This window comes from Dipodomys spectabilis, unplaced genomic scaffold, assembly GCF_019054845.1.
Source record: "Dipodomys spectabilis isolate Male_0828 unplaced genomic scaffold, ASM1905484v1 ptg000045l, whole genome shotgun sequence".
NCBI classification, from domain to species: Eukaryota; Metazoa; Chordata; class Mammalia; order Rodentia; family Heteromyidae; genus Dipodomys; species Dipodomys spectabilis.
The window spans coordinates 1,825,397-1,844,071 of record NW_024870722.1 but is presented as its reverse complement, the minus strand read 5'-3'; the positions used below and the strand labels follow the sequence as shown (position 1 = coordinate 1,844,071).

Here is an 18,675-nt window from a genome sequence, read left to right as displayed (position 1 = left end):
CAGGCCCTGAGTTCAAGCTCCAGGACCAGAAAAAAAAAGATACTGACAGTAAATTAATGGAAAAATGTTGCAGTTACTATGATTAGTAGCTTGTTTCCTCCTATCAGCATTTATGCCTATGGAAAAAAAGGATAAAGATCCTTTTTGTTCATGACTGGATCAGTGCCAACAGGTAAAGTTTTACTCTGTGAATTCCAAAGGTGCAAATCACACCTCGGCTGCATCTGGTCATTTAGCTGCCCTACACCCATATCTACTTTCCCCACACCTAAAAAAAGAAAACATGCAACTTATGTACTCATATGTTTTTATGTACTCATACAAAGAACAACAGGTTAAAGGGCTTGAAACACCAATCAGCAACTAGATTAATATTTAATTTTCTCACACTATTTGTTGCTTTGTTGCTAAGATCTCTCCTATGTTTTAATCATACAACAAATATTTATAGAGCACTAAATATGTTTGAGGCTAATTCCTGAATATCCAAATTTAAAATACTTTAATTAATATGGCACAAAGAAATAGATCTATGCAATATTATTCAATCTTCTTTTAAGTCAACTCATTTCCATATATGTGCTATAATCAAATATTTGTGTTTTTATAGTAGTTATCTTCTCTTGCATGTTTTATCCCATAAATAAGACTATATATGAAATCAGTAGTAAAGTATGTATTCAACAACACAGCTAGATTTAGAAATCTCAGTTTTAGAGGGACGGGACTTTAGATACTGAATCTGTCATATTAGGGCTGAGTGACCCAGCCCACAAAGATGAAATGATGTGTTCATGGTTATTAGTAGAAAGATATATTGGCATCAAATTTTTCTGTCTCTGGTTTCACATTTTTTTAATAGAAAACACACTCTTGGGACTTGTATGGACTTAAATTATGTACACAAATACAGACAAACCATATAATCCTAAAATAATCTTAAATACAATGCTCAGATGTTTAAAAAATTAATACTCAGACCACAGATCCTAAGAACATTTAATTTTTCAACATAAATTATGTTTTCTTGGTGTCTCATAACTCTATGTTATTGCGGAAACAATGACAAGATGAGCAATCAAGACCCTTATAGAAAAACACTTCTCATATCCTCACAGTGTTAATTACTTCCTTTCCTTCACCTTTGTTTACATTGTTTGGGGGTTACCTTCATTAGCACCCCCTTCTTGTATAACCTAGTGATATGATCAGGCCTCCCAGATTTTAACCATGACACATAGGAGGCAAGCTCCCCCTAATACAGGCTTCTCATCAGATAAATGCTGTCCATTGAATGTGAGAAGTAACACTAAAAAGGCTTTAATTAAAGCCACCAAATAAAAGTCAAAGTCACCTGATCAACTATCAACCTGAAATCAATATGATAAAAAGTAATGTGGCCTCCTTCAATAACCTTTAATGAAAGGGTAAGAGAAGACTATTATTAAGACCCTTAAATGGTAAATAATAGCAAATCAACAGAATAGTATTCCCAATCTGTCTAGAGACTCTTTTTTTGTTGTTGTTTTTGGTCATGGGACCTGAACTCTAGGTCTGAACTCTGTCCCTCAGCTCTTCAGCTCAAGGCTAGCATGCTACCACTTGAGCCACAACACCACTTCCAGCTTTTTCTGCTTATATGGTGCTGAGGAATTGAACCCAGGGCCTCATACATGCAAGACAAGCGCTCTACCACTGAGCCACCTTCCTAGCCCATTAGAGACTACTTTTGTTAGATGACAACATGTGCTAAGCTGCTACTTTTCAAGAGCATGGGCTTTCATAATTTGACTAAAGGAAAAAGGTCCTAAGAGCCTTTATTTATTTATTTATTGGTACAGGCACTGGAATTGAATTCAGGGTCTTGGCTTTTTTTTTTTTTTGCCTCAAGAAGCTGGTACTCTACTACTTGAGCCACATCTCTACTTCCCTGACTGTCTTTTGAACTTTAACTAGCTGACCCATCCATTTTAAGAGGTGGTCAGAGCACGCTAATGCTAATTCTGCTTATTCTATGGGCCTGCAAGAGCGGAAGAGAATAGTAGAAGGGAGATATGGCTATTCTTAGGTGATATCAAGAACTCAAATACATCTTGGCTCTCTAAAGAGCGTAAGAATGCTGGAGATGACAGTGCTATTCACTTAAAATCTCACTCATATAGCACGAAACAGTTCTGAAATGTCAATAAAAAATAGAACTCCTTGTAATGAAAAAAGTACTCATTCTTGTCAACAGTGCTCAACATTAAGTTTGTGTCAAACAGTCCTAAATCATTAGAATGGCTAGCTTTTCTTCTTTTATATATATTTTGTTAAGAAACCTTTGTGCTTTAATTCTTCTCCTTTTTATTGAGTACTTTCATTCACTTTAGGGTATAATTGTGGAGAACTTTTCAGTTTTAGCACCTCCTATGTATCGGATACTCTCCGACACAATGTCAATGCAAAAATAAATAGGATACATTCAATGGTAGGGAAATGTCTACCTAAGAAATGCTGCATGTTTTCACTGAATTTAGTTCAGTGCAGTGAATGAATGACTGCCTAAGGAAGGGCAAGTTCTCTCAAGTAAAATGTCAGTGATGTTCATTACTAAGTGAGAACATAATTAGAAACACTTGCTACTCACATTGTGCACATACTCTTCTGTTACAGAATGTCCTTTTAATACATTTGTATTGCTCAGGGAAAAACACCCCCTTTTCCACTGCTCTAAATGAGGCTTGCTATCTCTGGGTAACCTTCATCACAGACATTGACTTACTTTCCCTTAGCATTTATAGTCGTTACCAGACAACAATTTACCAGCAGTTGCATGGCCTGAACACTGAGCAGAAGTTTCAAACCTAAAGAAGGGGCTCTGTGACCAAATAAATTGAATAGCTCAGAAAATTCTCTCCTCTGTTTTCTCAGTTCAACCTGAACCTTGAAATTAGTACCTTGGTGTAGTGATGAAAGAATCATGTTTCAGTGCTATTCTCTCAGGGATATTGAGATTGTAGGTGAAGGAATACATTCTTCACTCAAGCTGTGCATTATTTCCAAAAGAATATTATTAAATACTTTCAGGGATGCAAGGTGTACTGAAGGAATGTTGAAGTATTTAATGAATATTTAAAATTCTTGGCAATGAGTGGATTTGTGGAAGGAAGATGGCATCTAAATCATTTTTATAATAACCAAGTAAAATGAACATAGGTACTTTTATCTCCTTGAAGCATGGCTAAACCTTTGCAATATCAAAAGTGGATTTACATAATGAGTGGGTTCAAGAATACAAATATTTAACATAAGCTGTTTAAAACAATACATGAGGATAAATGATAAAGGTTAGGGGTAGGACATGGGAATAAGGAAGAAAGGAGAGCAATCATTGCTTGCTTAGTTTTTTGTAAATTGTGGTTAAAAGCAAACCAAAATTCTTCTATGCCCAGATTATGTAATTTACTGGGAGTCTGTAGCTTCTCCATTCAGTAGTGCTGATAATGACACTAATCGTTTAATTACAACTTACTGCTCAAGGAGATAAACAAGGCTGCTTGCTTTTTCAAATCAGGGGTTACAATTACTTTCAAATACGGGGGAAAGGCACATCTGTGAATACATCTTACTTTGTTAGGAAAAGCAACTAGAAACCAGCTGGAAAACAAACAAAGCCCCAGAAGTGAGCAGCCGGAGCAAAATTGGGGGGGGGGGGTGAGAGTAGCAGAATAGTAGTTGTGAGAGTAGACAGGTGGCAAATCTAGGTGGGCAGGGATTGAAAAGTTCTCAGTGGTCACATCATCCTTATTACCTTGGGATTCTATCCTGGAGAAGGTCCAAGAAGGCTCCCTTCTCTGTCCCCCGTCTCTGCTCTCTGACCTTCCTTCAGCACCAGGAAGAGAGGACAGCTCCCCAGGCCCAGTGTGGAGCTGTGATTTCCCTCCCTCCTAGAGCAAAGCCTCTCCATACCATTTCTCCTTCTCCCTGGTGTCTTTCTTACCACTTTGCATTGAGATGTATTTTAAGAGACATATAGAAGGATCTAGGGACTTGTCTGGTGTGTTTATTTCCAGATGAAAGGAAGATAAGTTCTGACTGAGCCAGTCTTTTAATTGGCCTCCAGAGCAATTTAAGTAGAATATAGATTGCAAGTTACTTGAGTTCTAATCTGTTGGTAAAGTGACTCAATGTAATCAAGTAGTCCCTGCAACTTGAAACTCTTTTTTCGGTGCTTCATTGTTCTGTTTTTAAAGTACTAAAAGAAGGCACATGACCTGTATGAACTCCTGCTTTATCCCCTTTCTGCTATTCTAAGTAGAGTCCTGAAACAATACAGCTGAGTTAGTTAGCAAAGTGGTCAGTAGAGTAATTGGTGATATCATTGGGCTAAGATAACAAAACAATCATGGTCTTAAAGTTCTTCTCATTTTCTAAAAAACACCAAACAAACCTCCATAACCATACATTAAATATACACACTCAAGGAACTGCCAATTCCAAAAGGAGCACTATGAGCTGCCATAGTGTACTTCCCCACATACACACAACCAAAGTCTCCTCAATAAAGTTCTTTTTTATGCATTGCCAGAGCCAAAGGGAACCATCTAAATGACAGATGTGCAGCATATAAAGGACCAAATCAATGAAACAGAAAATTATACTCCAAGTAACTTGAATACCAACACAGTCAATTCCTGTTCTCCCAGCCATCTAGATTCAATTGCACAGATGATACACCTTATTTCTCTACACAGTGTTCTCATGTGTCCAAACTTCTCATAACACTCACCATGTGAAGGTTTCTTTACTCCACCCAACACACACACACACACACACACACACACACACACACACACACACACACATGCTTCTTTCAAGGGTAGAGTTTCCCAAATAAAAAGGATTGATTGCTTGTAAATGATTCTGCAAGCAAGTCTTCATGAAATGCACTCACACTTCTGCAGTGGAGTTGATGTAAGAATCAAGTTCCCTGCAGATGAAGGGTTTAGGAGTCAGTCAGAATAGGCAGCACTGTGAAGTTAAGTTAGTGGGGAACAACTTCCTCTCAGTAACAAGAATAACTTACATAAGGAGGGAGTTTCACACAGCAGCAGCACTGGGAATGGTAGACTCTGAGCTAGGTGAGGTCTTTTTGATTCTCTTAATCCCTTGGTTTCTCTGTCTTGCGCTCTCCTTTCTTTTTTCGTTCGTTCTTTCTTTTTCTTTATTCTTTCTTTCTTTCTTTCCTTCCTTCCTTCCTTAAATCTTTCTTTCTTTCCTTCTTTTTTACTTTTTCCTTCCTTTTGTCCTTCCTCCCTCCCTCCCTTCCTTTTATCCTCTCCTTCCTTCCCTCCTTCCTTCTCCCTCCCCTCTCCTATTTTTCCTTCTCTCTTTCTTTTCCTTCCTCTCTCTCATCCTCTCTTTTTCCTCCTCCTTTCCTATCTTCCTTTCCTCATCCTTTCTCTATCTTTCCTTTCCATTTCACCTGCTTTTCCACCCTCCATCCTTTTCTTCCTCCCTTCATTCCTTCCTCTCTTCTTTCCCTTTCCTTCCTCATATTCCTTCTCCAATGCGCTCTCTTTTTTCCTCTCCTTCTCTACTCAGTTACCCTTTTCACTTAATTCTATCTGGGCCACTTCAAGCACTGATTCCAGGGACAGCACCCCTCTCCTTCTCATGCTTTTCTTTCCCTTTTTGCTTTTCCAGCCACCCGACTGCCTTGCAACTGCTCCACCCGGAATAAGGTTCTGCTCCCTGCAACCGGCCCCGCCCCCTCTCCAAAGCGGCGGCGGCCTCCACCATCAAAACCACCAGGAGTCTGAATGTCACCAACAAGTTCCACCCTGTAGTGGCTCTGCCCCGAGCATCTGCTTGGAGCCTGGCCAGACCCTCCGCCCACAGCCAGCATCCCCAGGGGCGCACGGGGCTGCGGTGATTCCTAAGATCATTGTTAGCCCTGACCACACTTTCTTTTCTTCCAGCGAAGGGGTGTGTGTGTAGGGGGGGGGGGACCCGTGTGTCACTCTTGGGTGGACGCAGGCTTCCATGCGCCGCCCTCCCCCACCTCTGCAACACACACACACACACACACACACACACACACATACACACCCCCTCCTTGCACGAGGTGACACAAAGAGAGCCAGCCAGAGCGCAGCGCAGGGCGCAGGGCGCAGGGCTGGGTGGGGAGGGGGGGCGCAGGGAGGGACGTGGGGGGGCAGCTGGTTGGGAGGAAGGGAAGGAAGGAAGCCGGGTGGCATGGACTGGCATCCAGGCGAGAGAGGCGTCCTTACCTGCCCCCAGGTTAAAGGAGATCCTGGCCTCCGCCAGGTACGGGGTGTCACTCTTGGAGCGGACTCTGCGGATGGGCCTCCGGTCTATGTCATCCTCCGAAGATGCCGCCATTAATGTGGGAGGCAGGAGCAGGGTCGCCCGGCGAGCTGAGAGAAGGAGATGGAGAGAGAGGGAGAGAGAGGCGGAAAGGGGGAGGAGGGGAGAGGAAGAGGCTCACACACATGGAAAGGGGGAGGGGAAGGGGGGATGGGAGAGGAGGGGAAAGGGGGCAGGGAGGGAGGGGAAAAGAGAGGGGAAAAGGGGAAAAAAGAGGGAGAGAGAAAGAAAGAGAGCAAAGGAGAGAAAAGGGTGAAGGGAGAGAAAGAAAATCCGTTAAGGATTTGTGGACTGGAGCAGAGATCAGGCTATCCCTGGCTGGTGCCAGGGGTTCCCCCCCCCCCCGCCCCCCACACACCTCCTTTTATTTCAGTCTTGGACTCAGGGGGGTCTTTGCTGTGGACAGGCACCCCGCCTTCTGCCTGCAGCCCCAGTTTCAGCCGCTGGCACAGATAGGCAAATGCAAAAGAATGTGAAGACTCCAAAGCAAAGATGCCAGGTCAGCACTCTGCCCGCTCCCGCCAAGCGCACTTAGTCTGCTTTTCAAATACGCACTAAGGTCTTCTTCATCAGCAGGATTCTGTAGTCTGAGTATTGGGGACCACACAGGCTGGTTTTGGGGGATCCCTGAATACACTTGTCACTCCTGGGGTGCAAGCCCTGGACCCTTGGTCGTGGAGGAAGGCACCACTTTGCCCCAGGCCAACCCTCTGGCTTCCTTTTTCCCAAGGATGAACTCAAATAAGAGATAGGACCAGAGCTGAAATCCTCACAGCTGTCTTCCCTGCCCCTTTCAGCTCTGAGGCAGGGAAGGGAGGAAAAGTATACACAAGTTTGGAACACTTTTGAGGTAAGGGCTCTATAATTGGTTGTTTTGAAGGTAGAGGAAGACATATTTGCACAGAAGAGAATGACCCTTCTTCTACAATGACTAACTTGTAGGATGTATTTAACTCGACATAAACACCCACTCCTTCTAACCTCCAACTTTCTCTTTATCTGGCTCAGGTATAACACCAATAACAGTGCTTGGGCTGGACCTGTAGTTTCTACAACTCGGTACCATTGTCTCTGAAGTGAGAGGATAATATGAAGGGACTTCACTTTCAACATTTGGCTCTGTTGTCCACAACTCTTCCCCACAACACAACAGAAGAAGCAGAAAGGTTTCCAGGTGGTGAATCAGAACAGTTTGATGCTCTTTGAAGCTATTGATGGACTCAAGTCTTTTATGTTTGTTTTTCTGCAACTTCAGACACTCGGTCTTTTTTGTACCCTGATGTGGCCACTCTACTCTAATAAGTGCCTACCTGCAGTACACAGATCATCTTAGTGTGGTACCAAAAAAATCTCAGTGTGGAGTTCTGCCCTTCTGTCTCAGGGGAAGCAGTGTTTCTCTGGCTTTGCTTCATTTCCCTCTCCTCTGTATTCCCTCCCCCTGAAGTCTTCAGTCTCCATTCATTTATTTATTGACTTCACATATGTAGGAACTGTTCATCTTAGGAAGAAAAAAACGTATCTGATCTTGGCCTTGGAGCTTCCTCTACCCTTAGCATATCATTTGTTTCTTTCCATTTGACACTTCCTACGAGACACTTGGCCCTCCTCAGTCCAGTTTTGCACCCAATTCCCTTCTTTCCATCCCCACCTTTGGACTCTACCCTCATTTCTCAAGCAAATTTATTTTTTAAATAATTAATGCCTTTATATCAATCTCTTCCTTGATCACTTTGAAATACTTAGTAATCTCTCTCTCTCTTTCTCTCTTTCTCTCTCTCTCTCTCTCTCTCTCTCTCTCTCTCTCTCTCTCTCTCCCACTTGAAATTATCCCTTCTTTTGGCCTTCTAGTACTAGACTACCTCCTCACCATTTGGCCACTTGATTTCCTTTCTGGTTCTCTACATCTTAATTTGATACTGCTTCTCAGGAGCCTCTACAGCCTGATTCTACCCACCCTTTCCATCTTTGTTTCTGATTATTGATAATTTACTGACAATGGTTCAAGTTTACCTCATTTTTGCATCAGCCTCTACATTCATGTGGTGTACCACAAATTTCTTCCCCGTAAAAACATTCCATGAAACTAGCATATAGTAAATACATGCTCAGGAAACATTTTTGGATAAAAGAAAGAAGAAGAATGATGGTGAGAAGAAGATAAATAGTAAAAAGGAATGAGAGAGTTTTAAACAACTAAGAAGTAGTTAAATTGGGGACTAAATCCATGTTCACCTGATTTGACATCTTATGATCTTAATGTGTGCATTCAATATTCCATGAGATTGCTGCAAATGCCACCCCAGAGATACCAAATCCTCACATGTTCAAATACCTTGCATTAAGATGGTGGAGTAGTTACATAGAGTATGAGTATATCCTCCCTTATGCTAACCTCATCTCTAGATCATTCATGTCTTAGATTATTTATAATGCCTCATACAATGTAACTTTGGTATAGTTTATGGTATATTGTTTAGGAAATGATGAATGGCCATAGTCTGTGCATACTCAATACAGACCTAATTTTCACAGTATTTTCTATCTGCTGTTAGAGGATGGAAACCCCATGAAAATGAAGGGAAGACCATATACTGATTTGTATACATATGTATACATATATACATATGTGTGTATCTACACATAAAACACACATGCACTATGTGTATATATGCATTTTAGCATTTTATACACATATACATATGTGTATATGCACACCTACACACATATATGTATGCACACATATACATGAATACACTATGTGCATGTACACCCACTAGCCACATTTTCCTTTTTTTCCCTTCCTTCCTTCCTTCCTTCCTTCCTTCCTTCCTTCCTTCCTTCCTTCCTTCCTTCCTTCCTTCCTTCCTTCCTTCCTTCCTTCCTTCCTTCCTTCCTTCCTTCTTCTCTGTCTCTCTCCTTCCCCTCTTGCTTTCTCTTTCTTGTTTGAGACTTCTACTAGAACTCACTGGCACATGCTTTCACTCATTGGCTGGTGCTCGACCACCTGTGCTATGCCTCCTACTGATTTTTCTTTCTTCTTTTTTTGTTTTTGTTTTTGTCAGTCACGGGCTTGAACTCTGGGCTGAGGCGCTGTCCTTCAGCTCTTCAGCTCAAGACTAGTGCTCTACCACTTGAGCCACAGAGCCACTTCCAGTTTTCTGGTGGTTTATTGGAGATAAGAGACTTTCCTGCCCAGACTGGCTATGAACCGCAATCCTCAGATCTCAGCCTCCTGAGTAGCTAGGATTACAGGCGTGAGCCCAGGATGGCCTCAAACTCAAAAATTCTCTGGGGTGTACCTCCTTAGGGCTGAATTTCACATGTCCACCATCACATCTGGTTTGATATACTTTAAATTCACTTTTCTATAACATTTGCCTCATTTTGTTATATTACTTGTATTCTCTGTTAAGTATAGGTTTTTAACTGAGTGTTTCTTATTCCAAGAAGCAACAAAAAGGGGTCTTTGGCTCATCAAATTAACCATGCAAGTTAATATTTTAGATGTTATTCCATGCTATAATTTTAAAAATGTAAGTTTAGGTTCTTAAGGAAGTGTAAAAGGCAAAAAACTAAATTAAATCAATTCTGGATATTATATGGACCTCCTCTGAATGAAGGCAGTGCTATTTATTCCCAATGCCTGGGATTCCTCATCTCCTGAATTCTCTCATTCATTGGCCACATCTACAGAAAGCCAAAAGTCATCTGAAGGTATGAATGCCCTTAGGTGTTTCTTCAGTTTGTTTTTGTTTTTGTCCATCATGGGACTTGAACTCAGAATCTGGGTGCTGTCCCTGAGCTTTTCTGCTCAAGGCTGGTGCTCTACCACTTTGAGCCACAGTACCACTTACAGTTTTCTGGTAGTTAATTGGAGGTAAGAGTCTCATGGACTTTCCTGCCTGGGTTGGCTTCGAACCATGATCCTCATCTCTCATCCTTGTGAGTAGCTAGGATTACAGGTCTGAGCCACCAGCACCCGGCTACCCTTAGGTTTTCCAATGTTTCTTTGATTTTATGTAGACATCATTCTTGATAGAAATTAAGTCTTTGAATTTCTATTCCTTATTCATTTAACATTTTAGAATAGAAACTTAATACTGCTACCACTTAATGTTTATCCCTCTTTGTTGTTGTTGTTGGTTGTGGAGCTTGAACTTAGGGCTTGGGTGCTGTCCCTTTGCCTCTTTGTGCTCAAGGCTAGTGCCTTGAGCCATAGACCCACTTCTGGTTTTTGAGTGGTTAATTGGAGATAAGAGTGTCATAGGGACTTTTCTTCCGTGGCTGGATTCAAACCATGATCTTCAGATCTCAGGCCTCAGAGTAGCTAGGATTATAGATGTGAGCCACTGGTGCCCATCAGATTATCCCTCTAAGTGAGTTTTTGTATTTATTTACAACAGGTTTTTTTATAGGAATAATTCTAGATAGACATACTTTGGATAAAATGGGCACAAAATACTGTCGTTCCTTACCATGTTGAATTCTTTTAGCTTATTTTCATTTTTGATTATTATCTTTCATTATTGGCTTCCCTAATTTGCTCTTTTCTTTATTGTTCAATGAATTGTGTGTTTTTTAACTTTGGCCTGTTTCCTTGCCTCTTGTTCCCTCAGTTCTTCCTAACAATGCTCGTATCGAGTTGATCCTTTTTCTTGCATTCTCCTCTTGAGCTTGTCTGAGTCCTCATAGGAAGGACTTCTGCTTGTGGGCTTGTCATAGGATTTCCACATTCACTGGGATTCCTTCCAGATTCATGGATTCTTATACTAAAATATGTAGGTTGGAGCAAGGGATAGTGGTTGCTAGTCCCTATATTGTCATTTCTCACTACTAAACACTGAGCACTTTGCTGTGCCAGTGTAGGTCTGAGTGACCTCACCCACAAAAGCAAAAGGTTCATGAGACATAATTGTAAAGGTTCTGTCTACCTTCAACGCCTCATAGCTATGTACACTTACCCTTGTATTTCTACTCCTTTCCATAAACTTCCATGGCATATTTTGTTTTACTTTAAGAAAATTTATTTTCCTTTGATTTGTAACTGATCATATGTAGAAGATATAATAACTGTACATCTCCAAAGTGACTTCATATTACATAACTTTGTATCTCTTAGAAACTACTTCTCCCCATTACAGTTGTAACTGAGGGACAACATCTGTATGACAGAATGTATGGATGTGAGTGTGTGTGTATAGGGGAAATTGAATTCAATTATAATCTCAACAAATCATACACTTACACACATACGCACACATATACTATGTATATTAGTTTAGATTACATCAATTATATGTTCTATGCTATAGTTTACATGCTATAGTTTATATATATGATTTATATACTTATATTTATATAACCTTACATATTTTGTATATTTTATTTATATTAAATTACATATTATTTATATTATATAAATATATTTATATATTATATTACTTATATATAGTTATATATGAACATACTATAAGTTATAAGTATTATAATATTATTATATTATATAAGTATATAATATTATTATATTATATATAATATTATTATATTACTATATTATAAAATATAGGTTTATATGTGTATATTATATAATGTATATTTATATATTATATATTTATATATTTAAGTATATATACATTCTTACATATTTATCTATAGCATATGTGATTTATATATGTTATAGTACATCTGTATCTATTTCTTCTCTTTAACATACAACTGCTGATCTGGGAAAGTACTTCTCTCCTTTTCCTCCTAAGGACAGTCAACATTCAAAAATTCCAGACCAATATTTACATTTCATTTCTAGAGTTAAGAATCAGAGAGAAAAAGTGAGGTGCCTCAAATAAAGGCATTTTCTTATACATACATCAGTCCCATTTAAGAGGATGGAGATGAGAAAAGGAAAAGATAATGGAGCAACATTCCATTTTTTTTCTTTTTGTGGGTAGTGGGGCTTCAACTCTGGGGTGGGTGCTGTGCCTCAGTTCTTTAGTTCAACCATTTGAGCCAAAGTGCCACTTCCAGTTTCCTGGTGGTTAATTGGAGATGAGTCTCGTGGATTTTCCTGCCTGGGCTGACTGAGTGGTGATGGTCAGATCTCAGCCTCCTGAGTAGCTAGGATTATAGGTGCGAGCCACTGGTGCCTGGCAACATTCCATTCTTATCAAGAAAGTTTTTCAGGTGAGTAAATCTGATCCTTTACAATTATTTGTCCATGTGTGTATCTAGGACACCTTTAAACCAGAATCACTTGAAGAGTGGCAACATATGTATTTTCTTTTCTTTTGGTTTTGTCTGTTTAAGACGGGGTCTTTCTATGTATGCCAAACTAGGCTTGAACTCACATTTCTCCTCTATCAACCTTCCAAATGCTGTGATTACAGGTAATACTGTATATTAAAAGCCTTCATATCATTATATGTAGGTAAACTGAAACTATAACTTCAATGACTAAACTTTAGAACTCTTCAATATGAAGTATGCATTGAGAATATGGAAGAACTGAAGCACTCAGACATTGCTAATGAAAATATAAACTTACCTAATCACTGTGGAAAACTTTATGCATGTTTATAAAAACATGGATAGCCCTATACACTGAGGTTATGACATGACCAAGAATGTCCATGATAGATTTACTTATAGTGGCCCCAAACTGAAAATAATCTGGGTAGTCATAAGCACACACACAAAAATAAAATAATTGTATTAGCTTCAGAGTCATCCTACATAAAAATGCCATAAGCAACCTCATGGATGAATCTTATAGACATAATATAGACAAGAATCCATTCTAAAAGAGTATATGTAAGCTAGCCACAGTGGCTCACACATAATAATAGCACCTTTTCAGGAGGTTGAGATTCAGAGAATCATGGTTCAAAAACAGCCCAAGCCAATAAGAAGCTGGGTGTAATATTTGCATTTCTCATCACAGTTACACTGGAAATGTAATTAGAAAGATCACAATCCAAGCTGGCCAAGGCATAAAAAAAATAAGCTTATAAAAAATAAAACCCTAAAGCCAAAAGAGACAGGAGGTGTGGATCAAGTAGTAGAGCACCTGCTTAGCAAATGCAAGGTCCTGAGTTCAAATTCCAGTAACACCACAAGAGCAGAACATACATTGTATGAGACTATATGCATGATATTAAGGAAAAAGCAAAAGGCAATACAGTGTAACTGAAGGATAATGGGAAACATAATGTCTTAAAAGTGCCAAGGTATTTTGGGGGATGTGTAACATACTCTGTATCTTTAAAAAAAAAAAGTGCTAGGTTTGAACTTGGGGATTTAGAATTTTCTCTATATGATTGCTTAGCTGGTGATTTACCATTGGAGCTATGTTTCTAATCTTATTCTGGTAGCTATTTTAGAGATAAAGACTCTTGGACTTTTTCTTTTTTTCAGTTATGGGGCTTGAACTCTGTGCCTGGGCATTGTCCCTGAGCTCTTCAGCTCAAGGCTAGTGTTCTACCACTTGAGCCACATCACCACTTCCAGTTTTCTGGTGGTTAATTGGAGATAATAATCCCACAGACTCTCCTGCCTGGGCTGTCTTTGAACTGTGATCCTCAGTTCTCAGCCTCCTGAGTAGTGAGGATTACAGGCGTGAACCACTGGCACCCAGCTTCTCTTGGCCTTATCTGCTTGGGCATGATGCTCTGGATCTCAACCTCCTGATTACCTAAGATTGCAGGCATGAACAACTGGTGCCCAGTGACATATTGTGTTTCTTGATCTAGGTGACAGTTGTACTTTTGATAATGATGTTTACTTTTGGAAAAATTCAAATCACATATTTTCCATTTGTGCATTATCAAATGATGTATGTGTGATATGCTACACTAAAAATAAGTTCAATAAAAAACTTTCAGATTTTTATACACATTAGTCAGCTTGAGAACTATTCCCTTTAACTCTAAGTATTTGCAGAGTTACCCTATTAATAGGGTAAATTAAATTACTAATGAAAATTGGGATGCCTTCATAACATCATTATTTTACCATGCCAAACTTCTACATTGTTATGTTTGACTCTGAGCTTCAGTCTTTTTTTGTTTGTTTGTTTTGGTTGGTCATGGGGCCTGAACTCTTGGGCCTGGGCGCTGTCCCTCAGCTCTTCAGCTCAAGGCTAGGACTCTACCACTTGAGCCACAGCGCCACTTCTGGCTTTTTCTGCTGATGTGGTGCTGAGGAGTTGAACTCCTCATGCATTCAAGGCAAGCACTCTACCATTGAGCCACCTTCCTAGCCCCTGAGTTTTAGTCTTTTAGTCTAACAATATCTCCATTGAATACTCATAATTTTTAAAATATTACACTCCCAACATTTGGACCTACATTGGCAGCAACATAATAAAATCACTGAATTGGGAATGTATACAAGAAACAAAGGGACATAATAACAGTAGGATTGTTATGCTCTGGTAAGGGTCAAAATGAGAAAGGACATATCACAGAAGCCTCACATGGACTCTGAAAAGGCTTGCACTGGCCAAATTATGGCGATTCAAACACCAAAACCAATGAAGACGCACTGGAGGCACTGGAGACTCACATCTGTAATCTTAGAGATTCATTGTCATTGCACAGACAAGATCTGAAAAGCATGGTATGAAGCTGGGGCAGGAAAATCCATTCTTATTTCCAATTAACCACCAAAATGCTGGAATTGGAAGTGTGGTTCCAGTGGTAGAGCACTAGCCTTGACCACAAAAGCTCAGAGACAGCTTCCAAACCCTGAGCTCAAGCCCCAGTAAGGGCATGCATTCATGTACACATGCACGCACGCACACACACACGCATGCACACACACACACACACACAAGTACACAAAACATACACATCTCCTAATGAAAGATCAATCAGTAGGAATAGGACTTATGACTACTGATCATACATGGGTATTAAAAACTGCTAAGAAAAAGATGGACATGAAATGAAGGAATAAGTAAACAAGCAAATGAATGAATTCAGGAATGGAGTGGTCCCTTCCTTTAGTGAAATGTCAAAAGCTAACTGATCAATGTGGAGGGACTTAGAGGAAAAATGATCATTTTACAGCCATCCTAATGGTAAAAATCAAACCAAAACCAGTAATACATGCTCAGTGTAGCTGGGTATTGTGATGAAAAGTGGGAATGCTTTTGAAGTCTAAAATTATCCTTTCCCACCGTTAGTTTCAAGGTAGAGATTGGACAGAATCTTGCTTTGGGAATGAAAACTATCATCTCCAATGAAGGACACATGGATATGCAGTGTCTCCAGATATGATTTCTCCTGAAATGAAGACTGTCATGATCCAGCCTAGAAGGGGTACAGTTGAATCTAATAAGAAAAGGTCAGACCACTCCTAAATTATGAATGGCCTATTAAAAACTGGCAGAAGAACTATATTGCTCACAAATGCCAAAGTCTTAAAAGATAAATTAATAGTATGGAAATTTCCATTTCAAGGAAGGTAAAAGAGACCTGACCCTTGACAAAGCCCTACTAGACCTCAATATTGCATTGAACTGACCATCGCCTAGCCTGATTCTGCCTTGGAAGAGAAGAGTGCTCTGACAGGACAGGGTGGGACAAATTGTAAGACTGAAATGCAAACAACAGGTTAAATTAAAATATTAGTGTAAAATTTGCTGTAATTGATACCCTATGGTTATAGAAAGTACTACACACACACACACACACACACACACACACACACACACACACAAACCTTTTACATTCCTGTCTCACAGACAGACAGAGGTAACAGAAGGGAAGAGACAGGAGCAGTGAACTGAGTAAAATGACATCAAAAGGCGAATCTGAGTAAGTGCATTGGTGTTTATGGTATTATTTTATTCTTGCAATTTCCTGCTTTTTAAATAATTTCCAGTACATGGGTAGTCCCAGTTCTCTTGTTGGGCACCTCTAATCCCAGCATTCAGCAGGCAGAGACAGGTGGAATGACAATTCAACATCGCCTGGGCTATACTGAAAGTTCCAGGAGGGTCTTGGATTACAATGCTGACACACACACACACACACACACACACACAAACCTACATAAAAAATACCCCCAAACCAAGCTAAGTGTTGGTGGTTCATACCTACAATTCTAGCTTGAACTCCAAGGATCACAGTTGGAAGCCAACCCAGGCAAAAAGCTGGAAGTGAAGCTGTTGCTCAAGTGATAGAGTTCTAGGCTTGAGCAAAGAAAGCTCAGGGACAGTGTCCAGGCCCTGAGTTCAAGCTCCAAGACTGGAATTAAAACAAAACAGCAAGCAAAACCAAACCAAACAAAAACCATGCATGTCAAAAACATAGCTATTCCTTTCTATTTGGGAGAGTTTTCATTTCGTTTTCTTTTGTGCCAGTAGTGAGTCTTGAACTCAGAGACTCATACTTGCTTAGCGTTTTTCTCAAGGCTAGTTATCTAACACTTGAGCCACATCTCCAGTTCTAGCCTTTGGTTGCTTAGTTGGAGATGAGAGTGTTTCAGATTTGTCCAGCCGGGCTGGTTTCAAGGGGCAGTCCTTCAGATCACTGCCTCCCCAGCAGCTAGGTGTATAGGTGTGAGCCACCAGCATCAGACTCCCACGGTTGATCCTAAATTTTGTTTTCAAAACAGTTTTATTGTCAGAATGTGGACAGATTTAGTATTGATAATAAGAGCATTATGTCCTGGATTTATAAAAAGCCTTTGAATACTTGTTAATGAATTGATTCTGGCATATTTTAGTCAAACAGATTAAAAATCTGGTCTGCATAGATAAAGATTTCACAGTTTATGTATTTGGCATAAGTTAGAAATACAAAAACTTTTACATCTCACAATCAATCCCAGAACAATATCAATTATAGTGAACATTCATGTAAAAAATGTAAACTGTAAAGCTGGGCACTGGTGGTTCATGCCTGTAATCCTAGTTAGTCAGGAGGCTGAGATCTGAGGATCACTGTTCAAAGCCAGCCCGAGCAGGAAAGTCTGTGAGACTCTTATCTCCAATAAACCACCAAAAAACTAGAAGAGGTCTGTGGCTCAAGTGATAGAGTACTAGCCTTGAGCTGAAGAGCTGAGGGACAGAGCCCAGGCCCAGACTTCAAGCCCTACAACCAACAACAACAACAACAACAACAAAAGAAAACATAAACTGTAACTGAGGAGGATAAATATTACCAACTCTGATATCAACCCAATTTATAATCTTAACATTCATATCTTAAATACATAAAATACATAAGTATACAAAATATATAAAAATTCTTTGAACTTTTTTTTTGCCAGTCCTGGGACTTAATTAAACTCAGGGCCTGGGCCTATCACTGAACTTCCTTTGTTCAAGGCTAGCACTCTACTATTTGAGCCACACCACCATTTCAGGTTTTTTCTGAGTAGTTTTATTGGATATAAGAATCTCACAGATTTTCCTGCCTGGGCTGGCTTTGAACTGGATCCTCATATCTCAACCTCTTGAATAGGTTTATGGGTATGAGCCACTGGTGCCCGGCTTATACTGGTTTTTAATTACAGCTAAATGTAGCGTATTGATACTCAAGCATTATTTTGCTAAAAAAGTAAACTTTTCTAGAAAACCAAATATGAATGTGCTGGAAATATATATATATACACAAATATATTTTGCTGAGAAACTAAAAATCTGAGGAATTCCTGTTGATACATTTGAGTTGTCTCTGTTTTAACCTTGTTTCTAAACGAACTGTGCCCTTTGCATAGTTCTGAAACTAATTTTCTTTTATTTCTGGTCATTTTAATATCCTTTAAAAAAAAGTCCCTTCGGGTCACAATGAAGAAGTGCTGCCTTTTTGTTGTTGTTTTTATACCATTACTGCCAGGTTTCAGCTCTACAACTCCTACTTATCTCAAGTCTTCCCTTTGTCATAAACTCAGACGTACACAGGTTACAGCTTAGTATAGATGAATAGATTCAGAGATTGGTGAAATATATAGTTTGTTCTGCACATGGCACTTGGTAGGAGACCTTGATTCCTTTCTGCATGAGCCTCTATATGAACTTTCCAAAGAGGTAGTTTCATTTCTGGTCACCCAGAGCCCCTCCTGTTGTCTATAGCCATGGGGGTGGGGGAGCATCTAGTGGCTTTGCTTTGGCTCTTCCTTAAAGCTTGAATATGCCAAGCCTCTCTTGGATGCTTGCATATAGATGCTTGCAAGACTATTGCTACTCTACCATGGGTGTTGTGGCCCTTTCTAGCAGCCTACATTTTGTTCTATGCCATATTGTGCCACATTTAAAGACTGCTTTTGATAAGAGGAGTATTAGCAACAGTTGGTTAA

General features: G+C 39.8%; 1 protein-coding gene across 4 annotated transcripts in view; it reads right to left on the bottom strand.

The window, feature by feature from the left end:
• Positions 1–18,675, bottom strand: part of Phactr1 (phosphatase and actin regulator 1) — a 430,764-nt gene that overhangs the window by 396,420 nt on the left and 15,669 nt on the right. For all 4 annotated transcript variants that reach the window (XM_042678533.1, XM_042678536.1, XM_042678535.1 and 1 more), the window contains exon 3: positions 6,276–6,422. In XM_042678533.1, coding sequence (XP_042534467.1) covers positions 6,276–6,422 — 147 coding nt within the window. The remainder of the gene's footprint in view (positions 1–6,275; positions 6,423–18,675) is intronic.